At 42.9% G+C, this 23,499-nt stretch overlaps 1 protein-coding gene across 1 annotated transcript in view; it reads left to right on the forward strand.

Moving 5' to 3' along the window:
• Positions 1–23,499, forward strand: part of SPON1 (spondin 1) — a 278,917-nt gene that overhangs the window by 155,918 nt on the left and 99,500 nt on the right. Inside the window, exon 6 of the mRNA XM_036259901.1 lies at positions 5,333–5,481. Coding sequence (XP_036115794.1) covers positions 5,333–5,481 — 149 coding nt within the window. The remainder of the gene's footprint in view (positions 1–5,332; positions 5,482–23,499) is intronic.

The raw sequence follows: 23,499 nt of genomic DNA on the forward strand, positions 1-23,499 counted from the left end.
CATTTCTTCCTCCCAGTTCCCACCTGCCTCTGTTCCATCTATGCCTCATCCAAGCCATTGGGAGTAAATATCTAGACCCAATTATGTGTAGGCCAATTAAACACTGCAAGAACTAAAGAGAGGCATCCTAAACCAAATAGCCGCGGCCGCACCTGGGAGCAGAAGGGGTTGGGGTAGGCATGGTGCTTCTGCCCCTGCTCCGAGACTGAAGCCCCAGTGTTTCACCAAGGACCTCCCTGAGTATTCCTCTAAGAAGGCCACAAGCATTTACCTGGTCTCCTATCCCAGGCCTTCTAATACCTGGAACTTCTCTCTCTCTCCTCCCTTATTTCCTGGAGGATGGTGGAGTCTGAGCCTAAATGTCTCTGTGTCTCAGTTTATTGGATCTGCTTAACCACTTCATTCAACAGGCCCCAGGCCACTGAATCACATTGAGACAGCTCTCTACCATTTTTTATATTCTGGTTCTTGCATCTGACATTTCATCCATACCCACCAGTTCTAAGTCAAACTGCCACCCAATCACCAAATCAGATTCCCTTTGGGTCCCATGCCTTCCAGAAACGTGTTTGGGTTTGCCCTGACTTGCTCCAATTTAATTTCATTGGCTACCATTTATTAGCATCAAGCCTATTTTATGTGCCAGCCACTGGTCATTACGTCAGCCTCAAAACAACACCAGGGGAGTGGTCATGGCAGTATTACTACTTTACAGAAGAAGAAACTGAGGTTGAGAGTGACTCATTGACTTATTTAATCTAGCAAGTTTAAAAACTGAGACTAGACTATAAATTAGTCTGATCCAAAGTTCAGAGTTTTAACTATTTTACCAAACTGCCTCCCACAGGCTGTCCCGTGCTCCCTCTTATTGGCTCATACCTCTGATCCCATGTCCCCATTTTCTCTCCAATGCACTCCGTCAGACCTTGCACAGCTCAGGCAGGAAGTGTGGATGCATCTCCTATGTGGTCTTCTCAGCCTTGGGCCCTCTAGAATGTGTTCTGTCAGAGATGTGGTGCAGTATGGTGGAGAAGAGCTGGGCTCTGGCACTGGACCGACCCAACGCAATCCCAGCATTCTCACTCATCCGCTTCCGTGATCATGCATTAACTCAATGTCTCTAAGTTTCCTCACTGGAAAAATGAAAATTATGATAACATCTGTGTCAAAATTGTTTTCTTTCTTGAGTGTTTAATGTGATGATGTTTGTCCAGTCCTTGGCAGAGTGCCTGGTACATAGTATCAGCTCCATATGTAGCTATGGTCATGTCATTCTTCCCAGAAGGAAACTAGCATCGTGTTTTCTCCTTTTGCCAATGTCATTTATCACAACAGGCACTGAGCACCCCCCACAACTTGGTCCTGGCTTTCTTTTTTATCTTATTCCTTTGTCTTCTAACTTTCCAGCCCACCAAATGGTCTTCTCTGGTTCCTGACCTCTCAGTAGGATGTAGGGAAGAGTGTGTCTTCTGGGATCAGGTGGGCCTGGGTTTGAACCCCATTGTTTCCTCTCACTATCTCTGGGAGCTTGGGTAGTTTCCTTAACATCTCTGTGCCTCAGTGTCCTCATCTAGAAAATGAGGATGAGGTTCTAGTGAGGGTCACACATAGGAAAAAATTATACCTAACACCTAATAGGTGTTTGTTTTTTAATCAAATCCTTTTCCTACTGCCCAATCCCCATGAGAGCCTCCTTTCAGTGGGACAGTTTTCTAGCAGCCCCACCTTCTTCTGAATTCCCTTGTGGATTCCCATCGTGCTTTCTGTCTGTAATCATTCGGAGACCTTGGTTTTGTACTGTTCTTTAACGTTTTCATAGTTCTTCCCGAAAGCAGCCCAATTATTTTGCACAGCTCTGGGAGACAGTCAAGCCCAGTAATGGTTCTCTATTTTCTCAGTGCAAATTGGTAGTTGCAGAATAGCCACAGAGATGCAGACTGCAGCATGGGAAATATAGTCAATAATGTCGAGATGACTGGGTCTGGGGCCAGGTGGGTGCTTGGGGCAGTCGGGGGAACACTCTGTAGAGTGCGTGGTTTCCTGGCCACTTTGCTATTGTACATCTGAAACTAGTGTGGAATGGTATTGAATGCAAACTGTGGTTGAAAAATAATTTTTTTAAAAAGGTAAGCTGAAGCTGTGAGAGATGGAATGACTATTTCACGGTCATGAATGGAGACCTGGAGCTCATTCTGGCTCCTGGTCATCATGCTTTTCTCCCCTGTATCATTCTGCACCTGAATGACTGCCCCTCACCTGAAATCACTGCCCTTTCTAATCTTGCAAATTGTTTTTCCATGGATGCCTGCCTTGTCCCACCAGGGAGGATGTAGTCTGCTCCCTCACCCAAGCCTAGTGCTCTGAGGATATCTGTAATACGGTTGATGTTATTCATGTGTTGAAATGTGAATTAATGTGGTATGTTGCAAGACCATCGTAGAAAACTTACACCTGTATTGACTGGAAGGTTGAACTGGTGCAGTGACATTCATTCAAGGGTAAGAAACCACAAAGGCATCTCACTCCGGAGGCACTTGCTTCTCTGCACATGTGCCTGCTGAATCCTTGGATATTAGGGGAGTTTGGAGTAAGCTGCTCCATCCCCTGTGCTCTGTGTTCTTGTTTCTGTAATAACCCTGACCATGCTTAATTGTAAGTAATCTGCTTATCCATCTGTTTCCCCACCCCTAGACTGTGAGTCCCTCCAGAGCAAGCACCATATCTAATTCCTGTCAGTGTCCACGGCCAGCCACTGCGCTTGGTTAATACTTAATGGAAGTTGAATGAATAAACCAGAAAAACCCATCTGGGCCCATCTCCTAATCCCCCTATGATTGTGCTTGTTCCTGTTCTCTTACCCTGTTCCATATTATCTCTTTCTTATCTCCTATACTAAATTAAAGGCAAGTTGCATGTTTTACTCATTGTTATAGACTCCCTAACAACCAGGAAAGGAGGAAATTATAATTATTGAATGTCTATTGTGTTAGCAGTAGTTATTGCACATATATTATCTCATTTTTTCAAAAACTTAATTTAATTCTTATAATAAGTTGATAAGGTAGACATTATCATTCCTGAATTACAAAAGAGGGAGCTGAGACTCGGGGAGATAAAGTAATTGGAATTTGACCAAGTTTACACAGCTAGAAAGGGGCAATGCCAAGATTTGAATCCCTGTCTGTTGGCTCTAAGACCAGTGCCTTTCTTTTCTGTTGTTGGTTGGTGTTTGTCTCTTAGCGGCATGAGGCATAGCTGAGTGTGTTAGCTCGGTAGGTGTCAGGGACTCTGCTGAACTGAGACTTGAATCTAGTCACGTTGAATCCAGTCTGTACAAGCCTCTCCCAAATGCCCCGAGCACAGATACCGCCACCTCCCATTGGATTGTTTCAATGAACTGCTTTAGGAAATGCGTACTAAGTACTCGCCATGCAGCAGGCACAGTGCTAGGTACTGGGGATGCGGCGCTGAAGGCAGGCTCCATCAGAGGGTTTACAGTCTAGTGGGAAAACAGACATGTAGCAGTGATTATAAACATGATCTGTGCTGGGAGGAGACCAAAGACAAGGGCTAAGTCAGTCTAGGGTGGTCTTAGGAGGTTTCTGGGTAAATCATGAAGGAGGAGTGAGTTGGCCAAGCCAAGAGTAAGGAGCACAGAAGGAACAGCATGTGCTAAGCCACTGAGATACCAAATTGCAGGTAGGGTGGGTCTGGAACAAGAGGGTATTTGGGTGGAACAGAGCATGGAGAACAAGAGATGCTGAAACTGGCCTCCCCGAGTTCACATCACGAACCAAAGGTCAGCGCTGGTTCCTAGCTCTTGCTCGCACACAAGCAGCGCTCTTCGCTTCAACGACCACTGAAGGACATTCTCCCCACTGAGGAAGTGAGTTAGAGAGATAGCTGGCAGCATCTCCATCTGTCTTCTTTAGGGACCTGACAGATAAACACAAGTTTGTATGCCCCTGATGAACAAGCAGCTGGGCAGACCCACCTGGTGACGTCATCTGCCCTCCGCTGGCCAGAAGGCTGGCTCTGTGCCCAAGCTCTCAATGTGCCCCTAGGAGCAGGGACCCTGGGGTCGCAGGTGGCAAATGTAAGCAGGATCAGACCTTGCTAAGAATCACTTCCTTAAGTGATGGGGTGGAGTGGAGAGTTCTGCTCACTCTGGGCAGTGAACTGCAAATGTTAATTGAGTTCAAGTGTTCTCTTCGCTATTAACTTGAGAGTTTATAAACCCCACTGAAGAATGGGAGAGAACTAAGCTAACCCTAGGATGAATTGTATGTAACTTAGTAAAAAAAATATATGTGTCTTTATTCATCATGTGCCAAAAACACCCAGTGTTACACTGGTCTTGACTCTGTTCCTCTCCCTCCTCTCCCTTTAAAAACTGTTTAAGAACTCTTCAAGTTTTAAAAACTCTTCAAGTTAACATCTGTCTTGGTCCCACCAGACCTTATTCTTTCTCCTCTTGTGACAACCATTAATTTTCACCTGGATCCCACGGCAGTGCGTTGGGCACTTCCTTGTATCCCAACCGCCGTCCCATCCTTCACCATGGCTAGCCTGCCTACCCCCGTCCTGGAAGGTACATAAAAGCCAGCTAAAGAAAACAATGCTTCTTCCCAGAACTGCTAAGCCTATTTCGCAATCAAGCCCTTTACCTTTTGCTCCTTGCTGACCTCCCCAGCTCTGCAGTCCCATTTTGCTCCCTCTAATGCATTCTTTGCACTGCTGCCTGGATGATTTATCTGAAATTCAAATGTGATCATGTTATTCCCTACTCAGAACCGTTCAGTGGTTTTCAACCCTTTCAAATGACATCCAAACTCCTGAAGTATTTAGAACAAAGCCATCCATGAGCAGGCTTCTTCCTAGCTCCCTCGCATTATCTCTTACCTCTTCCCTTGACAGTTTGTGACACAGCAATGCTAAATTATTTATGGTTCCCCAAACACACAATGTTATTTAATGTTTCTCGGGCTGCCAGAAATAGCCTTTCCTCTCTATTCTGTCTTACAAATTTGATCAGTCTTTAAAATTCTCTCAGCTATTCCCGTCTCTGAAGCCCTTTGAAACGGAAGTCATCATTCTGGGCTGTCTCCGTGTCTGGTTCAGGCATCTACCATCGCCCTGTTGCATGTTCCCGAGACTTATTTGTTTATAGAGACTGTCTTATTCGTCACTGAATAGCACAGGGCCTGCCACTAGCAGGTGCACAGCCAGCTCTGGTTGAATCATTGTCCAATTACACCTCTTCCCCATCACAGAAGGCCTGGAGTTTTAGCCACAGTCACACTGATACCTGTTACCTGATTGACTTTCCCAGGTCGGGCCAATCACTGGTCTGCGATCATTGGCGGATCCCACTCCAAGAACTACGTGCTGTGGGAGTACGGAGGGTATGCCAGCGAAGGCGTGAAGCAAGTGGCAGAATTGGGCTCACCAGTAAAAATGGAGGAAGAAATTCGACAACAGGTAAGAAAAACAATCACAGAATAACCCCAAACCAGAAATGTAGTCAGAGCATTCTTTAGATTTCGTTTCCAGGAGCTTGAAATGTATAGTACAATGTGCGGGGAAATCGGTACCATAGGAAGCAAAATCTATTTGCCGAGTCTGGAAGGTTTGGATTAGGTTGGGGACAGAGGCACCAGTGCCCATCTCGTCATCATTCCTGGGCCGCATTTGTGTTTTCTTCAGTGTGTGCTGGAAGCTGCTGCTGTGGCCACATTGTTGGGACACCACGTCTCTGGTTTCCTGAGCGTCAACATGGTGGCTTAGGATTCGCCTACTGTGATCCTTGAGAGGGTTATGGAGTGACAACCACGTTTTCTCAGCCAGAATTACCATTTTCAAAGATAAACATTTGTATAGCAGCGCACGCTCTTGCGACTATGTCTTGAGGTGTTTGATACATTAGTTGGTCATTAGTCATAATCATTAGAGACGGAAGCATGTTTTAGGTGCCCTGTAACATGGTATGCGGGCCCAAGAGCTATACTATCATCTAGGTACCCACTCTAACCACTGAGAGACAAAGGAGGAATAGCTTGTCATTGCGATGAGGAATCTTGGGAGAAGAGCTGTGGTTTTTCTATGGCCATTCACAGGCTGCCCTGTGGAAAGGAGATGGTCCAACTTTGGCCATCACCACCCACAAAAGCCCTTTGGGCCGAAGTGAGCTCAGTGTCAGTGGGCAACCACATCTCACTGCCCACAGGGCTCAGAGAAAACAAGGAAACAGCAAACTGCTCTTGGAATGTGGTCATTTCACAACACAGGTCACTGGGAGGCTGCCCCATGTCTCCTGAGACCATGCAGGAGGCCCCGCAGACACGGTGCCCATCTCACGATGCGCATGCGCCCAGAGACCTGAGCAGCTCAGGAGAGTGAGCACAGCTGAGGCGCGTCCCCTTGAAGTCACACATCTGGACTCTAGCCCCACAAGCCCCCAGTTGAATACAACGAAGGTCACCCTGACTCCTGCTATAATCCCCTGAGATACCCTTTCAGAGCAAAGTCCCAAAGTGCCCAGGAACTAGCTTGTGTTTCTTATTAATTTGAATCAAAATCTTTTCTCCGATCTTAGGGGAAAAGGTGTTTAAACAGACACTTTAAGACTGCATGCTCTACATCAAAAGTCTATCTGACCAGCTGCCTAGTGTTTCTCTCATTCTGGTTGTCAGACCTCCTAACTGGCATCACTCAGTCAGGCTATAGCGCTGCCGGCACATCTGTGAAATCAGGGAGGGCTCCATGTTGGTCTTAGTCTGCTTGACTCATCATGGGGAGGGGATCCCTCGTTTGGGATCCTGGGGTCCATGTTTCTAGTTCTCAAGCTTGGAATTGTGATATGCTGGCTTGTCGAGTTCTGTTGTGTGGTGTGGTGAAATGTTACAAATGATGCTTGAAATACTAAAGTTTGCAAATAAATGAGACCCAGGACAAGGGCATCTTCACAGTAATGCCAGTCTTACTTGGTGGCGATCTCGAGAGGTTTCTGGAAAAGAAGGAAGCATGCAGGAACTGTGAGAAACCGAGAGCATGTTGTGCTGGTGAACATCATCTGTCACATGTCAGAGCAGTAAAAAGGTAGATAACTGATGGTGGGACCCTCTGCCTTAGAATGGCCACCTCAGGAAAGCCTTCTTTGCTTGGGGTGTTCTTAACCAGCACACGTGGCGTTAGCTTCTGCACCACCGGGCAATGTCTGCTCATCCCATCTGGCTAATGTTCCTGACATTAAGTCATAGCAATACGTTTAATTATGCACAAGACATTAAAAAGCCCACTGAGCATGTCTCCGGGTCTGTCGCCACCCACTGTGTACTGGACCTCTACGTGTAGCTCTCATTTCTATTTGAGAAGACAATATATTATCCGTTTTGCAGATAAAGAAGCTGAGGCAGTCAGTAGCTAGAGAATTCCAGAACTTGAACCCAGGTCTGTTTGGCTCCAACCCTGGACACAGCACCAGATATTTGCAGGTCCTTGGGAAAGTGTCAGTTGCCTTGTTCAAAACTTGCTAAGTGTTTCGAGATGGCGATGCTGTGAATTTTAGAGCAAGGGGCCGGAGCGTCTGTGGTCACACAGCCATGAAGCTGGCCCTGCCCACCCAGCTTCCCTGACCCTCACAACTGCCCAGCAGAGAACCCCTCTCTCCAGCCTCTGAAATAATCCCTGTTTCCAGAGCCCCACCAACCATGCTTCAAACTCCCCCACTCCTTGGAAAGCCAGTTGGGTAGAGTGATTTCGGGGCCTCTGCACTTCCAAACAGTTCATGGTTCTAACTATTGTTCCTGCAACCACCCAGTTTATTATATTTCTAAGTGAAGTAAGAGACAACCTAAAAAGGAGCCACAATGTGACTCCTCCTAAAATATAAACTTGTCCTCTGAATAACCAGGGAATTTGTTTGAACACATCTACAAACTAACACAGTGTTCTCAGCCTTTAATACTTTATATCCTACCAATCACTCTATCAGAGAACCCAAGTCCAGCCAGGATGAAAAGAAAAAGCTCTCTATTCCCAAGAAAGACAATCATAAGCTTCCCAGGATTCTCTTATTATAGACTTAGTGCTCACTGCAAGTTTCAAGGGCATTGACAATCACACTAGATGTTGTTGGAGATAAATCTTATGCTAATGGCTTTCAAACAAATGAACAAACTAATATTCCCATTAGTAGTGGAAAATGGTAATAGTATCATTGAGTAAATGTTTTAATGTTCATATAGCTACAAAACACCAAGAAAATTAATAATAATAATTAAAAAAAAACTACAGCAGCATAACTGGCAATAATGATGCTGGTGGCTGGAGAATGGGGGAAGAGCTCAGTGCGCACTTCTTAGTGCGGAGACAGAGGCAAGCGTGTCGCCGTGGGGGCTGTGCGATAGCCTGGTGGGTCACAGATGGGTGACGCATGCAAGGCAGGTGGTGGCAGGAAGAAGTGGTGGTTCACACTTGTAGGTAGACCTGGGGACAGAAAGTGAGCTGACGTATCCTCACGGTAATGAAAACGTTACACCGAGACCATTTCTACTTCATCAAGTGGGCACTTACGGCACAGGCACTGCGTGTTTGCTTTTCTGCTGGCTGCTGGCCCAAACCTGGAGCGCGCTCACCAGGTTATTCTTACTGAAAACCTAAGCATCGCTCTTGATTCCACCCCCTGCCCCAGCTCCTGCCTTCTCTCTTAAATGCATGCAGCTAGCTCCCTTGTCTGCCCTGCTCAGTGGAAGCCATCTTCCTCTCTGGCTTAAATTCTTACACGGGCCTCCTGATCTCCCTGCTTCCGACCCTCCACCCATATCCACACTGCCCCAGGGCCATGTCATAGAATATGAATCAGTCTATTAATTTATTTAGTCAATAAATGTACTGAACACCTATTGAATGCCAGTCATTCAAGTTGATGTGATTAGTTCATTTCCTACCTCCATGGAGTCTACATTCTAACAGGGGAGACAACGAAAAAAAGTAAGAAATTGTACATCATCCGTGAAAAGAAACCAGTGGTGACATAAAGAACAGCGGTAGAGAGGGACCTTTTGAGGTAAGGTGGGCAGGGAAACTCTTCCGGAGGAGTGACCATTAAGCTGAGACCCCAAAGAAAAGCATAAGGAAAAGACCATTCTAGCTGAGGACAGCAGGGTGGACGAAGACCCTGAAGCAAAACAAGCTTTGAGCGCTGAGAAAAGACTGGTGTGGCAGGAGGGGAGGGAGGAGGCCGGTGTGGCAGGAGGGGAGGGAGGAGGCCGGTGTGGCAGGAGGGGAGGGAGGAGGCCGGTGTGGCAGGAGGGGAGGGAGGAGGCCGGTGTGGCAGGAGGGGAGGGAGGAGGCCGGTGTGGCAGGAGGGGAGGGAGGAGGCTGGTGTGGCAGGAGGGGAGGGAGGAGGCTGGTGTGGCAGGAGAGGAGGGAGGAGGCTGGTGTGGCAGGAGGGGAGGGAGGAGGCTGGTGGCAGGAGGGGAGGGAGGAGGCTGGTGTGGCAGGAGGGGAGAGTGAGCGCAGGGTGGCACAGCATGAGACCGGAGAGTTGATTGGGGGACCGCTCTAGCTCCACGCTGGAGATAGTCACAGATTAAAGAGACAGATGCCTAGGTAACTATCATAAATTATAAAGTTTCTTTAGGAGCATCTCCGCATCAACTGGGGAACAGCAGACACTGGACTGTGACAGTTCTTGAAATGCTCCCAAGCAGGGACACCCCCTGGAAGGCACGTACCTGTTGGCTTTCCTCGTGGCCTCTATTCATACTCATTCTATTGTTTCATTATGGTTGCTTTTACCTCTTCAGTGTTAAACATGTCTAATTGCCTCCTATGGATTATTCTATTATCTCAGGGTCTGAAGGACTAATGTTCCTTTGAATTGAACTTGCTTGCTCTCTCCCCATCACTAGTTTTCTCATTTGGTTTTGGATTGTTTTCTCATCTTTAGTGGTGGTGTTCTTTTTTTTCCAGCGGGATTCCTCTGTGCTCAAGTTGTGGTGTCTCCTTAGGGTGACACTATAACACCGTCTTGTCCGCCTGAGTTTGTATGTCATTTATCAGTTTGGAATTCCCCACTGCAAGGCCAGTGTAACTGGATTCTGCGCTCATACAGGAGAGAGGCTAGGGATCCAGTTTTGTTTTTTGTTTTTTACTTTTGATTTTTTATTTTTTTTATTAATTAATTTATTTTTGTTACAGATGTTTCTCCTTTTTCCCCCACTGATTTCTCACTCCACCTCCCTCCCTGCCCTGTCCCCAGCTTTGTTGTCCATGTCCATTGTTCATGCATACATGCATATAAGTTCTATGGTTTATCTCTCCACCACCACTCCCTCTTCTGGGAATTGTCAGTCTATACCCCACTTTCACGTCTCTGGGACTACCCCATTACTCAGACTGTTATGTTCATTATATTCCACAAATAAGTGAAATCATATGATACTTGTCTTTCTCTGTTTGGCTTGTTTTGCTTAGGATAATACTCTCCAGGTCCCTCCATGTAGTCTCAAAGGATAAGAGATCTTTCTTTCTAACAGCTGCATAGTACTCCATTGTGTATATGTACCACTGTTTTTTTATCCATTTGTCTACTGATGGACTCTTGGGCTGTTTCCAGATCTTAGCTATTGTAAATAGTGTTGCTATGAACATGGGGTACATATATTCTTTCTGATTGGTGTTTAGGCTTCTTAGGGTATATTCATGGAAGTGGGATCACTGGGTCAAATGGAGGTTCAATTTTTAATTTTTTGAGGTAACACCATATTGTTTTCCACAGTGGCTGCAACAGTCTGCATTCCCACCAGCAGTGTACTAGAGTCCCCTTTTCTCCACACCTTCGCCAGCACTTGTTTGATGATTTGTTGGTGGCAGCCATTCTGACAGGTGTGAGGTAATACCTCATTGTTGTTTTAATTTGCATCTCTCTGATGATTAGTGATGTTGAGCATTTCTTCATATGTCTCTTGGCCATTTGTATGTCCTGTTTGGAGAGATGTCTATTTAGCTCCTCTGCCCATTTTTTAATTGGGCTCTTTGTCTTCTTTTTGTTGAGTTGTATGAGCACTCTCTATATATTGGAAATTAACCCCTTATCTGATATATCATCGGCAATTATGCTCTCCCATACAGTGGGTAGCCTTTACGTTTTGATGATTGTATCTCTGGCTGTGCAGAAGCTTTTGAGTTTCATGTAGTCCCATGTGTTCATTTTCTCCTTTGTTTCTATTGCCTTAGGTGATGTATCAGTGAAAATTCTGCTGCGTATGATGTCTGAAATTTTGTTGCCTACAGTTTCTTCTAGGATTTTTATGGATTCATGAGTCACCTTGAAGTCTTTTATCCATTTTGAGTTTATTCTTGTGTAGGGTGTAAGTTGATGGTCTAGTTTCATTTTTTTGCATGTATCTGTCCAATTTTCCCAACACCATTTATTAAAGAGGCTGTCCTTACTCCACTGTATACTCTTGCCACCTTTGTCAAATATTAATTGAGCATATTGCCTTGGGTCCATTTCTGGGTTCTCTGTTCTGTTCCTCTGGTCTATATGCTTGTTCTTGTGCCAGTGCCAGGCTGTTTTGATTACAGTGGCTTTGTAGTATAACCTGAAATCTGGTAATGTGATTCCTCCAACTTTGTTCATCTTTTTCAAGATTGCTGTGGCTATTTGAGGTCTTTTTTGGTTCCATATGAACTTTTGAAGTACTTGTTCTAATTCTGTGAAGTATGCCATTGGTATTTTGATAGGGATTGCATTGAATCTATACATTGCTTTGGGTAGTATGGACATTTTAATGATGTTAATTCTTCCAATCCATGAACAAGTTATGTACTTCCATTTTTTTTATATCTTCCTCTATTTATTTTCTCAATGACCTGTAGTTTTCTGCAAATAGGTCCTTTACTTCTTTGGTTAAGTTTATTCCTAGGTATCTTAATTTTTTTGCTGTGATGGTAAATGGGATTGTTTTTTCAGTTTCTCTTTCTGTGAGTTCATCATTGGTGTATAAGAATGCCCTTGATTTCTTGATGTTAATTTTGTATCCTGCTACTTTGCCAAATTCATTTATTAAGTCTAGTAAATTTTTGATGGAGTCTTTAGGGTTTTCTACATATAGTATCAGGTCATCTGCAAATAATGACAGTTTCACTTCCTCCTTTCCAATTTGGATCCTTTTTATTTTTCTTCCTGTCTGATTGCTGTGGCTAAGGCTTCCAGTACTATGTTAAATAAAAGTGGTGAAAGTGGGCATCCTTGCCTTGTTCCTGTTCTTAAAGGAAATGCTTTTAGTTTTTGCCCATTGAATATGATGTTGGCTGTAGGTCTTTCATATATGGCCTTTATTATGTCAAGATATGATCCCTCTATTCCCACATTGCTGAGTATGTTTATCAGAAATGGATGCTGGATTTTGTCGAAGGCTTTTTCGAAATCTATTGATATGATCATGTGGTTTTCATTCTTCATTTCATTTATGTGGTGTATCATGTTTATTGATTTGCGAATATGGTACCAGCCTTGCATCTCTGAGATGAATCCCACTTGGTCATAGTGAATAATTTTTTTGGTGTATTGCTGGATCCGATTTGCTAGTATTTTGTTCAGGATTCTGGCATCTATGTTCATCAGGGATATTGGCCTGTAGTTTTCTTTCTTTGAAATGTCTTTTTCTGGTTTTGGAATTAGAATTATGCTGGTCTCATAGAACGAGTTGGGAAGTCTTCCTTCTTCTTGAATTCTTTGAAATAGTTTGAAGAGAATGGGTGTTAGTTCTTTTTTGAATACTCAGTAAAACACCCTAGTTAAGCCATCCGGGTCTGGGTTTTTGTTTGCTGGAAGAGTCTTGAGTACATCTTCAATTTCCTTAGTTGTTATTGGTCTGTTCGAGTTTTCTATCTCTTCCTGGTCCAGTTTTGGGAGACTATGTGTTTCTAGATATTTGTCCATTTTGCTTAGATTGTCAAATTTGTTGCCATATGATTGTTCATAGTAGTTGTTAACGATCTTTTGTATTTCTGTGGTGCTAGTTGTTACTTCTCTTTCATTTCTGATTTTGTGTATTTGGGTTCTCTCTCTTTGTTTCTAGGTGAGTCTAGCTAAAGGTCCATCAATCTTGTTTATCTTTTTGAAAAAACTGCTCTTTGTTTCATTAATCCTTTGAATTGTATTTTTGGACTCTATGTCATTTATTTCTGCTCTGATCTTTACTATTTCCTTCCTTCTACTTGCTCTGGGGTTTTCTTTTTGTTTGCTTTCTAGGTCTTTAAGTTGTGAGGTTAGATAGTCTATTAGAGATTTTTCTGGTTTCTTGAAGTAGGCTTGTAGTGCTATGAACTTCCCTCTCAGAACTGCTTTCGCTGCATTCCATGGATTTTGTGTTGTTGTGTGTTCATTTTCATTGGTTTCCAGGAAGTTTTTAATTTCTTCTTTGATCTCCTCAGTAACCCATTCATTGTTTAATAACATGCTATTTAGCTTCCATGTGTTCAAATGTCTTTGCATGTTCTTATTGCAATTGATTTCTAGTTTCATGCCATTGTGATCTGAGAAGATGCTTGATATGGTTTCAATCTTCTTGAACTTGTAGAAACTTAGTTTGTGTCCTAACATGTGGCTATCTTTGAGAATGTCCCATGTGCACTTGAGAAGAATGTGAATTCGGTAGTTTTGGGGTATAATTCTCTGTAGATATCTATTAAATTCATTTGGTCTAGTGCTTCATTTAGAGACTCTGTTTCCTTGCTGATTTTTTTGTCTAGAGGATCTATCCAGTGATGTCAGCGGGGTGTTGAAGTTCCCTGCTATGATTGTATTGCTGTTGATTTCTCCTTTGTAGTCGTCCAGAAGATTTTTAATATATTTTGGTGCTCCTATATTGGGTGCATATATGTTTATCAGTGTTATATCTTTCTGTTGTATAGATCCTTTCAATATTATGTAGTGGCCCTCTTTGTCTCTATTTATGGCCTTCATTTTGAAATCTATTTTATCAGATATGAGTATTGCTACCCCAGCTTTTTTTTCCTTTCCGTTTGCTTGGAAGATTTTTTTCCCATCCCTTCACTTTCAACCTATGTGAGTCTTTTGTTGTGAGGTGGGTTTCTTATAAACAACATATATGTGAGTCATGCTTTCTTATCTAGTTAGCTACTCTGTGTCTTTTTATCAAAGCATTCAATCCATTTACATTTAAGGTGATTATTGATATGTACTTATTTATTGCTCTTTTTCTTTAGTGCAGTTCTATTTTTCTTTCTTTATCTCCTGCTAATTACAACAGCCCTTTTAAAATTTCTTGTAGTGCTGATTTGGTGCTATTTTATTCCCGTAGCCTCTTTTTTGTCTGGGAAGCTCTTTATTTGACCTTCTATTTTGAATGATAGCCTTGCTGGGTAGAGTAGTCTTGGTTTCAGATCCTTGTTTTTCATGACCTTGATTATCTCATGCCATTCCCTTCTGGCCTGTAGTGTTCCTGTTGAGAAGTCAGCTGAGAGCCTTATGGGGTTTCCTTTGTAGGTAACCTGTTGCTTATCTCTTGCTGCTTTTAGGATTCTCTCTTTGTCTTTAATATTTGGCATTTTGATTATTATGTGTCTTGGTGTGGGCCTGTTTGGGTTCTTCTTACTTGGGGCTCTCTGTGCTTCTTGAACTTGAATGCCTTCTTCCTTCACCAAATTAGGGAAGTTTTCTGTCACTATTTCTTTGGATATATTCTCTAACCCTTGCTTATTTTCTTCTTCTTTGGGGACTCCTATGATGTGAATATTATTGTGTTTCCAGTTGTCCTACAGTTCTCTTAAGCTGTCTTTCTGTTTTTTAATTGTTTTTTCCTTTTGGTTTTCTGATTGGTTGATTTTTTTTCTACCCTGTCTTTTAATTCACTGATATGGTCCTTAGCTTCCTCTACTCTGCTCTTTAGACTTTCCAATGTGTTCTTTATTTCTCATATGTCATTCTTCATTTCTTCTTGGTGGTTTTTAATTTCCATCTGGTTGATTTCAACATTTCTATGTCCTTACTCATGGTGCTCATGTCCTTACACATGCTGTTGTGCTTCCTCAAGATCATGGCTTCGAATTCTAATTCTATTAACTTGCTTAACTGCACCTCATTTATCTCATATTTGGTAGAGGTCTCTTGTTCTTTTATTTGGCTTTTGTTTCTGTGTTTCACCATTTGGGCTACCACAGTGGGCTTTGGAGCCTGCCAAATTTTTCCTTTGTGTGTTGGTGTTCTGCTGTTTTTGGCTCCCGCTCCTGGGTTAAATGAGCCAGGGAGGACCCTCGTTAAACACCACTGTCAAGTCTTACTTTCCTGGTTAGAGTTGCTAGCCCAGGAATGGTACAGTTATCCTCTAGCTTTTTGCCTGGAGGCTATATGTATCAGTTACTTGAAGAGCCTTGGCTTCTCAGTTGAATGAAAAACTCCATCAGGTGCTCAGTGTAATGGGATCCCCCCACCCAGGGTGGGCCAGATGCTGGTTGTTAATGGGCCTCAATTTGCATTTCAATGGCCATCAGGTGTGGTTGAATCTTCGAGAGAGGGGCCGCTGCCTCTCCCCAGAGCCCTGGGAAGGAGTAAGATGACCACAGTTCTGTGTGGCTGCAACTCAGCAAAAGCTCTGAGTGCCCTCCAAATCTCGAGTGTCCCCACACAGTCCCTGTCCAGTCTACTCTCCCTCTGCCGGAGCCCAAGGTGAGTGGCTGCTGCTAATTTAGCCTTCTTCCCGGCTCTGCGCTGTGGAGCTGCTTGGGATTTTAATCCAAGGGCACAGCTCCCAGCTAAGGCCATCACTCCAGGCTGAGGCTGTGCCACCTCCCAGCCGAGGGCGTAGTACCTGGCCGAGGGCATAGCACCTTGCCTAGGGCACAGCTCCCAGCCGAGCCTGCAGGTTTCAGCCAAGCCTGCAGGTCCCAGCCAAGGGCACAGCTCCCAGCCGAGGCCGCAGCAGGTCCCAGCCGAGGCCGCAGCAGGTCCCAGCCGAGGCCGCAGCAGGTCCTAGCCGAGGCCGCAGGTCCCAGCGGAGGCCGCTGTGGGCTCCTGGCCCCCTCTTGCGTGTTCACAAGCCTACCAGGATTGAGTCAGTGTACCCGGTTATGTGGTCCTCCAAGCTGCTTTTCGGTTGCCTTCTCCTGACGATTCGTCTTTATTTTCATTGCAATTCCAGTTTGGTCCTAGGAGATGGTCTGTGTAGCTTCCATTCACTCCGCCGCCATTTTCCTCTCCCCAGTTTTTGAAGGCGGTTTTTACTCAAGGGTCTGGACAGAGGGCCTTCCTTGCCACCTTCCTAGGTGATTGGTGGAGAGTTTTCGCATGCCCCGTTCATAAACAGGGCAGCTTTAAAATGTCCAGCTTGATGAAGGATGTCTTCCCGAATCTCACTGTCCACCAGCTCAAGACCCCCCGCCCCCCACATGGCTTTATAACCTTCACCTCTAACCCCTGGGGCCCATGTCCTGGTCCACAGCCCAGAGAGGTCCCCATGTACCAGTTCCTGCTCATTGGTCTGAGTTAGATCTTCCTCCCCATTCTGGCATCCTGAAATTTCCTAAATTCAGTTAGGTATTGTTAAAAGTGTATCTTGGTATATTCTGTCTAGCATTTCTATGTTTGTAGCTACAGGGAGACCTGCATCAGCTCAGTTTTTTATGTTTTCCAGATGCCCATAGGATAAGTCCAGCACCTAATACAGTGTCTCACACATAGCAGGTGCTCAACAAACACCCGAATTGGTTAATCTACAAGTAGGCCATGAATGTATCTTGCATAAAACCATGAGCTATGAATGGCCACTCACTCATGAAAAAAATACACTGGAATAAAACTCCAGCTCTTAGATTTGTCCGGATTCAAGGCTTCCCTGCTGGTGAGAGGTCAGACAATGGTGGGCCCTCATATGAGCATCGATTGTTTTATCTTCAGGAGGCCTTGCTTCGGCAGATCACTTAAGCCAGTCAGTAGGATGATCGTACCACCTATGGCACAAGAATCAATAAATAAGTAAGTGTTCTTTTTCTTTAAAGTTGAAACCGTTTATAAGGTTCTGGGAACTGGCAGAACGGATTTGAGAATTTTTTTTTTCTCATCTTCTTTAAATTGTTAGAGATGCTATATATGTCTACTAAACTTTTATTTTTCCTGATTGAGTTCCTAAACTTTTGATTGCTTTTCTCTAATGAAAACCACTGCCTTATTTCTGAGGTTTTCCATGGATATGACATGATGCCCCACTTGGTTGAGAAAGTCACACACACATACACACACACACACACACACACACATGCTCCTCATCTCTTATTTACTATAAAAATATAGCTCCAGCCCAGCCAGTGTGGCTCAGTGGTTGAGCGTCGACCCATGCACCAAGAGGTCACTGGTTTGATTCCCGATCAAGGCATATGCCCAGGTTATGGGCCTGATCCCCAGTGGGGGACATGCAGGAGGCGGCCAGTTGATGTTCTCTCTCATTGATGTTTCTATTCGCTTGCTCCCTTCCCCTCTCTTTCTGACATCAATACAGGAAAAAATAAATAATAATTTTTTAAAAGCCTCAGGAGAGCTATAACTGGAAGGCATCAGTAGAGACAAATTGTCGCTCTCCCCTCCTCTCCCCACCCCACCTCCAACACCCCCAGAACCACGTGGTTTTTTCTAGACCCTTCGCAGTGAATCTCTTTCCCCATCCTTTCTCAACAGAACTGCTGTTTCTGCTCACTAATGTTGCACATGGCCCCAAATGGTGACTACACAACGTCCTTTCTTGGCTCCCCATAGCTAACTGAGCAGTTTTGATTCCTCTTTGTTGAAATACTGGAAAGACAGATTGATCATTGGACAGTCTGTGTATTGGGCCCCCTACATTAGATATCAACACCTAGTCCAACCAGCGGCTACCCCCTGCAAAGAACCAGCCAGCTAATTCCTCCAGACAGGAGCTGTGGGTAGGGCAGTTTATACTGAAAAACAGAATTGAAGGTAGAAGGTAAGCTGATTGACATTTCAGAACAGCAATGGATTGGCAAGAAGTAGACCAAGTCACAGAAGCCCAACCAAAAGACCAGAATTCAGGGCAGGGTGTCAGGCTTGCAGGAGGGAGGAGCACGAAAGAGAACAGGGACTCAACACCATTGAGAGAGGAGATCAGCAGAACCCCAGATGCAGAGCTAGGCCAACTAGGTGAGAAGTGCTGGGCCTAGAGATTGGTTCAGCAAATGAAGTGGGACCAGGATACATCCCTGGACCTAAGCAGAAGGATTTGGAAAGGCAGAGATCAGAGAAAGGGTATGAGTGCTGAGGGTGCTGTCAAGACCACTTCCTTGCCTTTGCCACCTGCTGCCTTGCATGGTTCCTTAAGAACTATGAAAACAGTACGGGACAAGTAGGCAAGCTCTAATGTGGCTTCCTAAGGCTTGGACCTTGAGTAGGTCACCTGAGCCTTAGAGTCTTCATTTGCAAAATGGTGATAAGGCGAATATGAACTGCATAGGTTGATTATGAAATAATACACACACAGTGCCTGGCTTGAAATATGAGCTCATAATTATTTTTATTATGTGGACAGAAAAGTTAAATTGGGAGTATTTATAACCCCCTTTGTCCCACCTCCTAAGAGGATGCCTTTGTTTCGGTGGGTGGGATGCAATCTGGGGAAGAGGTAAGCGGTGCTACACGAAAGCTGCTCGAGGGTGAAGACCAAGAAAAGGAAGGGAGGGAGGAAGCAAGGCCAGGAAGCTGAGAAGTATTCGAATTGTAAGGAGAAGAGACATATCTCAGCAGCTGCCATTTGGAGAGGAAACCAGGGAAAAAAGGGGAGGTCCAAAGAAGGCCTTTAGTACATTTGATTTCTAAAAGAAGAGCTATCAAAAGAGAATTTTTAGCAGTACACTTTGCAGAGCAGTATGTGATGTAATTTACCCTCTGTTGCCTCCTCAAGAAACATTCATTAAAGACCTACGGCACTGCCCTGGCCAGTGTGGCTCTGATGGTTGGAGCTTCATCTGTGCACCAGAAGGTCGTGGGTTCGATTCCCAGTCAGGGCACACACCTGGGTTCAGGGCACACACCTGGGTTCAGGGCACATGTGGGAAGCGACTAATCAATGTCTCTTTTTCTCTCTCTCCCCCACCCCACCCTTTTACCCTCTCTAGAATCAATTTTTTTAATTAAAAAGAGAGAGAGAGAGACCCACAGTGCTTTCCAAGGCTTCTTGGAGTCAGGTTGGATATGATTTTCTTAGGTCTGTCACCCTGCCCCCAGGAGTGCCCAGCTTTATCTGTTACATTAACATCGTTATCCACACCTCCCTTGTCCTTCCCGTCTCATTCAGGGTTTAACTCCATGGAGTGCGTGTAAGTGGGCACTTGTGTTTGATGGAAGTAAAGTGTTACTAGCAGTGGGGGAGGAAAGGAGTTAAAGATTTTCAGTCACAGACACTTGATACAGAAATTAGAACATCATTTGAAAGGTATGATTTGAGTCACATAAAACCTCTTGTTTGCTTTCAGTTGAGTCTTCAAACAAATCAAAATCACAGTAGGACAAGCAGCCCAAGTGATTCAGTGCTGCCTATTCTTGAATAAAAGCGGTGCAGGCGGCCTTGGTGGGAAGGAGGCAGAGTCTGACAGCAGTTTCTGGCCTCGCCAGCTTCACTGGAACATCACCAAATCCGGGGAATTTTTCTGAGAATCTTTCTGTGAGACGATGTGGAACACTTTTATTCAAAACTGATAGATTATTTTACACAAAAAAATCTATTTTTACAGCAAATGAGCCAAAACATTGCAAACCAAAGGCAAATATGAATGGGGACTAATTAATAAATTGCCTTAAGATGTAGAGGGCAGTTGGGCAGTATCTATCAAAATTGTACATTTTTTTTTATTGTGGTAAAACATATAACATTTATCATCTTTATTATGTTTAAGTATACCTTTAAGTAGTGTTGATTATATTTACATCATTGCTTGCACATTTTATTTATACCTCAATATAGTAATTCTCTATTTAGGAATTTGTCTTTTGGAAATACTCTCACACAAACGTATGTGAAGAAGGAGATTCATTGCCACATTGTTTATAAAACTAGGAGTTGGAAGGAAGAAATTTTTATCAGTAGAGGACTGGCTGCTTTTGTATAGTTAAATGCTGTGCAATGATTAAAAGGATTAAGGCCAATCTGTATGTACTAATACAGAATGCTCCCCGGCGTATGCTGTTAGATGGGGGAAGCAGAACAGTGACTCTAGCTTTCTGCCATCTGCGGGGGAAAAGCAGGTACGTCAGAGTGAAATGGTTATATGCACATATAGAATTTTTAATGCATAGAATATTTCTATGAACACACCAGAAAATCATTTGTCTCTAGAGAAAACTGGGAGACCGGGGTTAGAACTAAAAGGTGTGCTTACATTTCATCATAGGCCCTTTGTACTATTTGTACATGTATAAAAGTGTTATTTAAATGAACAGAGAAAACTCTGATGAGAAACTGAATATTACAAAGAGACCAATACTCCAAACTTAATCTGTAAACTTCATGTGCTACCCCCAAAAATATCAAATAAGTTTTTAAATTATACAGACTAATTCTATGGAAGAACTAAATAGTCAAAGAATAGTCAGAAAATGTCTGAAAGAGAATAATAATTTGGGGGAAGAAGAAAGAGAAGCTTAGTTAAACCAAATATTAAAACTACATTATCAAGCCAAGCAGAAAAAGACAAATACCACAAGATCTCACTTATTTGTGGAATATAATGAACATAACAGTCTGAGGAATAGGGTAGACCCAGAGACATGGAAGAGGGGTACAGACTGACAACCCTCAGAAAAGGGGGTGGGGGGAGGGAAGAGATAAACCACAGAAATTATATGCATGTATGCATAACCAATGGACATGGACAACAAAGCCAGGGACGGGGTGGGGGGATGGGGAGGAGGGTGTCAATGGGGTAAAAAAGGAGAAACATCTGTAACAAAAAGAAAATTAAAAATAAAATAAAATAAAAACTACATTATCAAACTACATTAAATAAAACTGTGTGAAACTAGGGCACGAACAGACAGATTCATCAAATAAAATAGAAAGTCCAGAAATAGACTCAAATTCATTTTAAATTAAGTATTTGAAAAAAAAGCATACCTTCAATCATTTGGGGAAAGATGGATTATATAATAAAAGATAATGACACAACTGTAAGCCATGGGAAAACAGTTTGCTCCCTACCCCAATCCATAAACCAAAATAAACTTCAAATATATGAAAGATTTAAATATTTGAAAATGAAGACATCAATACATTAGAAAAAAATGAGGTAATCATTTTTTTATAATCTAGAGCAAAGACCCTTCTAAGCATGTTACAAAACCCAGAGGTCATAAAAGATTGATAAACTAAAAACATCTTTTAATTGTGGAAAAGATGCTTTAAAATTTTTAAAGATGAAGGACAAAGTGGGAGAAAACATTTGTAGCTCATATAATAACTAAGGGGATAATTTCTTTAGCATATTGATAGCACTTATGGTTCCACTTTAAAAGACCAATAAACCAATAGAAAAAGTGATCAAAATACATGGACAGGTCTCAAAAAAAAAAAAAAAGTTCATTTTATTGGTAGCTTTTAGATAGCTTAAAAGATGCTCAACTTTATTTATAATTACAGAAATGCAAATTCATTCACAGAGCTACAGTTGACAAAGATTTAAAAAAAAAAAAAAAATAGACACTTCAATATGCCAATTGTGGCAGCACAGATTGGTACAATTTGTGGAGGGCACATTTCTCTGACTCAGCCATTACTTTCCTGGAATTTATATATGCAGATACATATAAGCTTGTGCTGTTTATTGGACATTGTTTTTTTAATTTAACTGGATCCTCTATTAATGAACATTTAAGTTTTTCCACTCTACTAGAAACAATGTCTAATAGAAAGAGTGGAAAAACTTAAATATTCATTAATAGAGAAACCAGTTAAATTTTAAAAAATGAGAATTTGAGATTAAACATTGCCAAGACAAATCGTTTAGTTAAAAAAAGTACAGAAGAGCATTTATAGTGAGTTCTATTTGTGTTCTTTTTGAAGACGTACGCGTACTTCTCTTGAAGGGTGTGTAAGAACATGAATAGTACTTACCTCTGGGATGGAGACTGTAGGATAGGAACAGGAGGGAACCTTTCATTGTATTGCCCTTAGTGCCATTAGAATGTTGTCCCATGTTTCTGCTGTAACTATTCAAAAAACTGATTATTTCAGAGTTGAAATAAAAATTAAAAAGCTAAATCATCATTGGAGTGCCAGAAGGAGAAGAGAGAGGGCAAGAAATTAAAAACTTATTTGAAAAAATAATGACAGAAAACTTCCCTAACTTGGTGAAGGAAATAGACATACAAGTCCAGGTAGCAGAGAGAGTCTCAAACAAGATGAACCCAGAGAGGTCCACACCAAGACATAACATCATCAAAATGCAAAAGGTTAAAGACAAAGTGAGAATCTTAAAATCAGCAAGAGAAAAGCAGTTAGTTACCTACAAGGGAGCTCCCATAATACTGTCAGCTGATTTCTCAAAAGAAACTTTGCAGGCCAGGAGGGAGTGGCAAGAAATATTTAAGTGATGAAAAGCAAGGACCTACAACCAAGATTACTCTATCCTGCAAAGCTCTCATTTAAAATCAATGGCCATATAGAGTTACCCAGACAAGAAAAAGCTAAAGGAATTTCTCACCACCAAACCAGTATTATATGAAATGTTGAAGGGTCTTCTTGAAGAATAAGATAAAAAAAATATGAACAATAGTCCGGCCGGTGTGGCTCAGTGGTTGAACATCGACCCATGCACCAAGAGGTCACCAGTTTGATTCCTGGTCAGGACACATGCCCAGGTTGTGGGCCCAATCCCCAGTGGGGGGCATGCAAGAGGCAGCCAATTGATGTCCTGTCTCATCAATGTTTCTATGACTCTATCTCTCTCTCACACTTCCTCTCTCTCTAAAATCAATGAAGGAAAACAAATTCTTTAAAAATATGAACAATAAAATGGCAATAAATACATATCTATCAACAATTGAATCTATAAACAAAATGAGCAAGCAGAACAGAAACAGACTCATAGACACAGAGAACTTTTTGTAGGTTTCCAGATAGGAGGGGGCTTAGGTGGAAAAGATGAAGGGATGAGGAAGTACAGATTGGTTGTTAGACTGACAAACCTCAAAGGGAAGGGGAAAGGTGGGGCAGGAAGAGAGAAACCGAAGAACTTATATGCATATATGCATAACCAACAGACACAGACAATAGTGTGGGAAAGCAGGGTGGGGGCAGGACTGGGGGGGAGGGGGTCAAGAGGGGAAAAAAAAGAGGGACATCTATAATACATTCAACAATAAAGATAAGCTTTTTAAAAAAGCTAAATACCCAAGCTTGGGAATCTTCAAAAGACACCAGATGAGGATCTATAATACATTCAACAATAAAGATAAGCTTTTTAAAAAAG

Source organism: Molossus molossus, unplaced genomic scaffold (genome assembly GCF_014108415.1).
Source record: "Molossus molossus isolate mMolMol1 unplaced genomic scaffold, mMolMol1.p scaffold_m16_p_13, whole genome shotgun sequence".
NCBI classification, from domain to species: domain Eukaryota; kingdom Metazoa; phylum Chordata; class Mammalia; order Chiroptera; family Molossidae; genus Molossus; species Molossus molossus.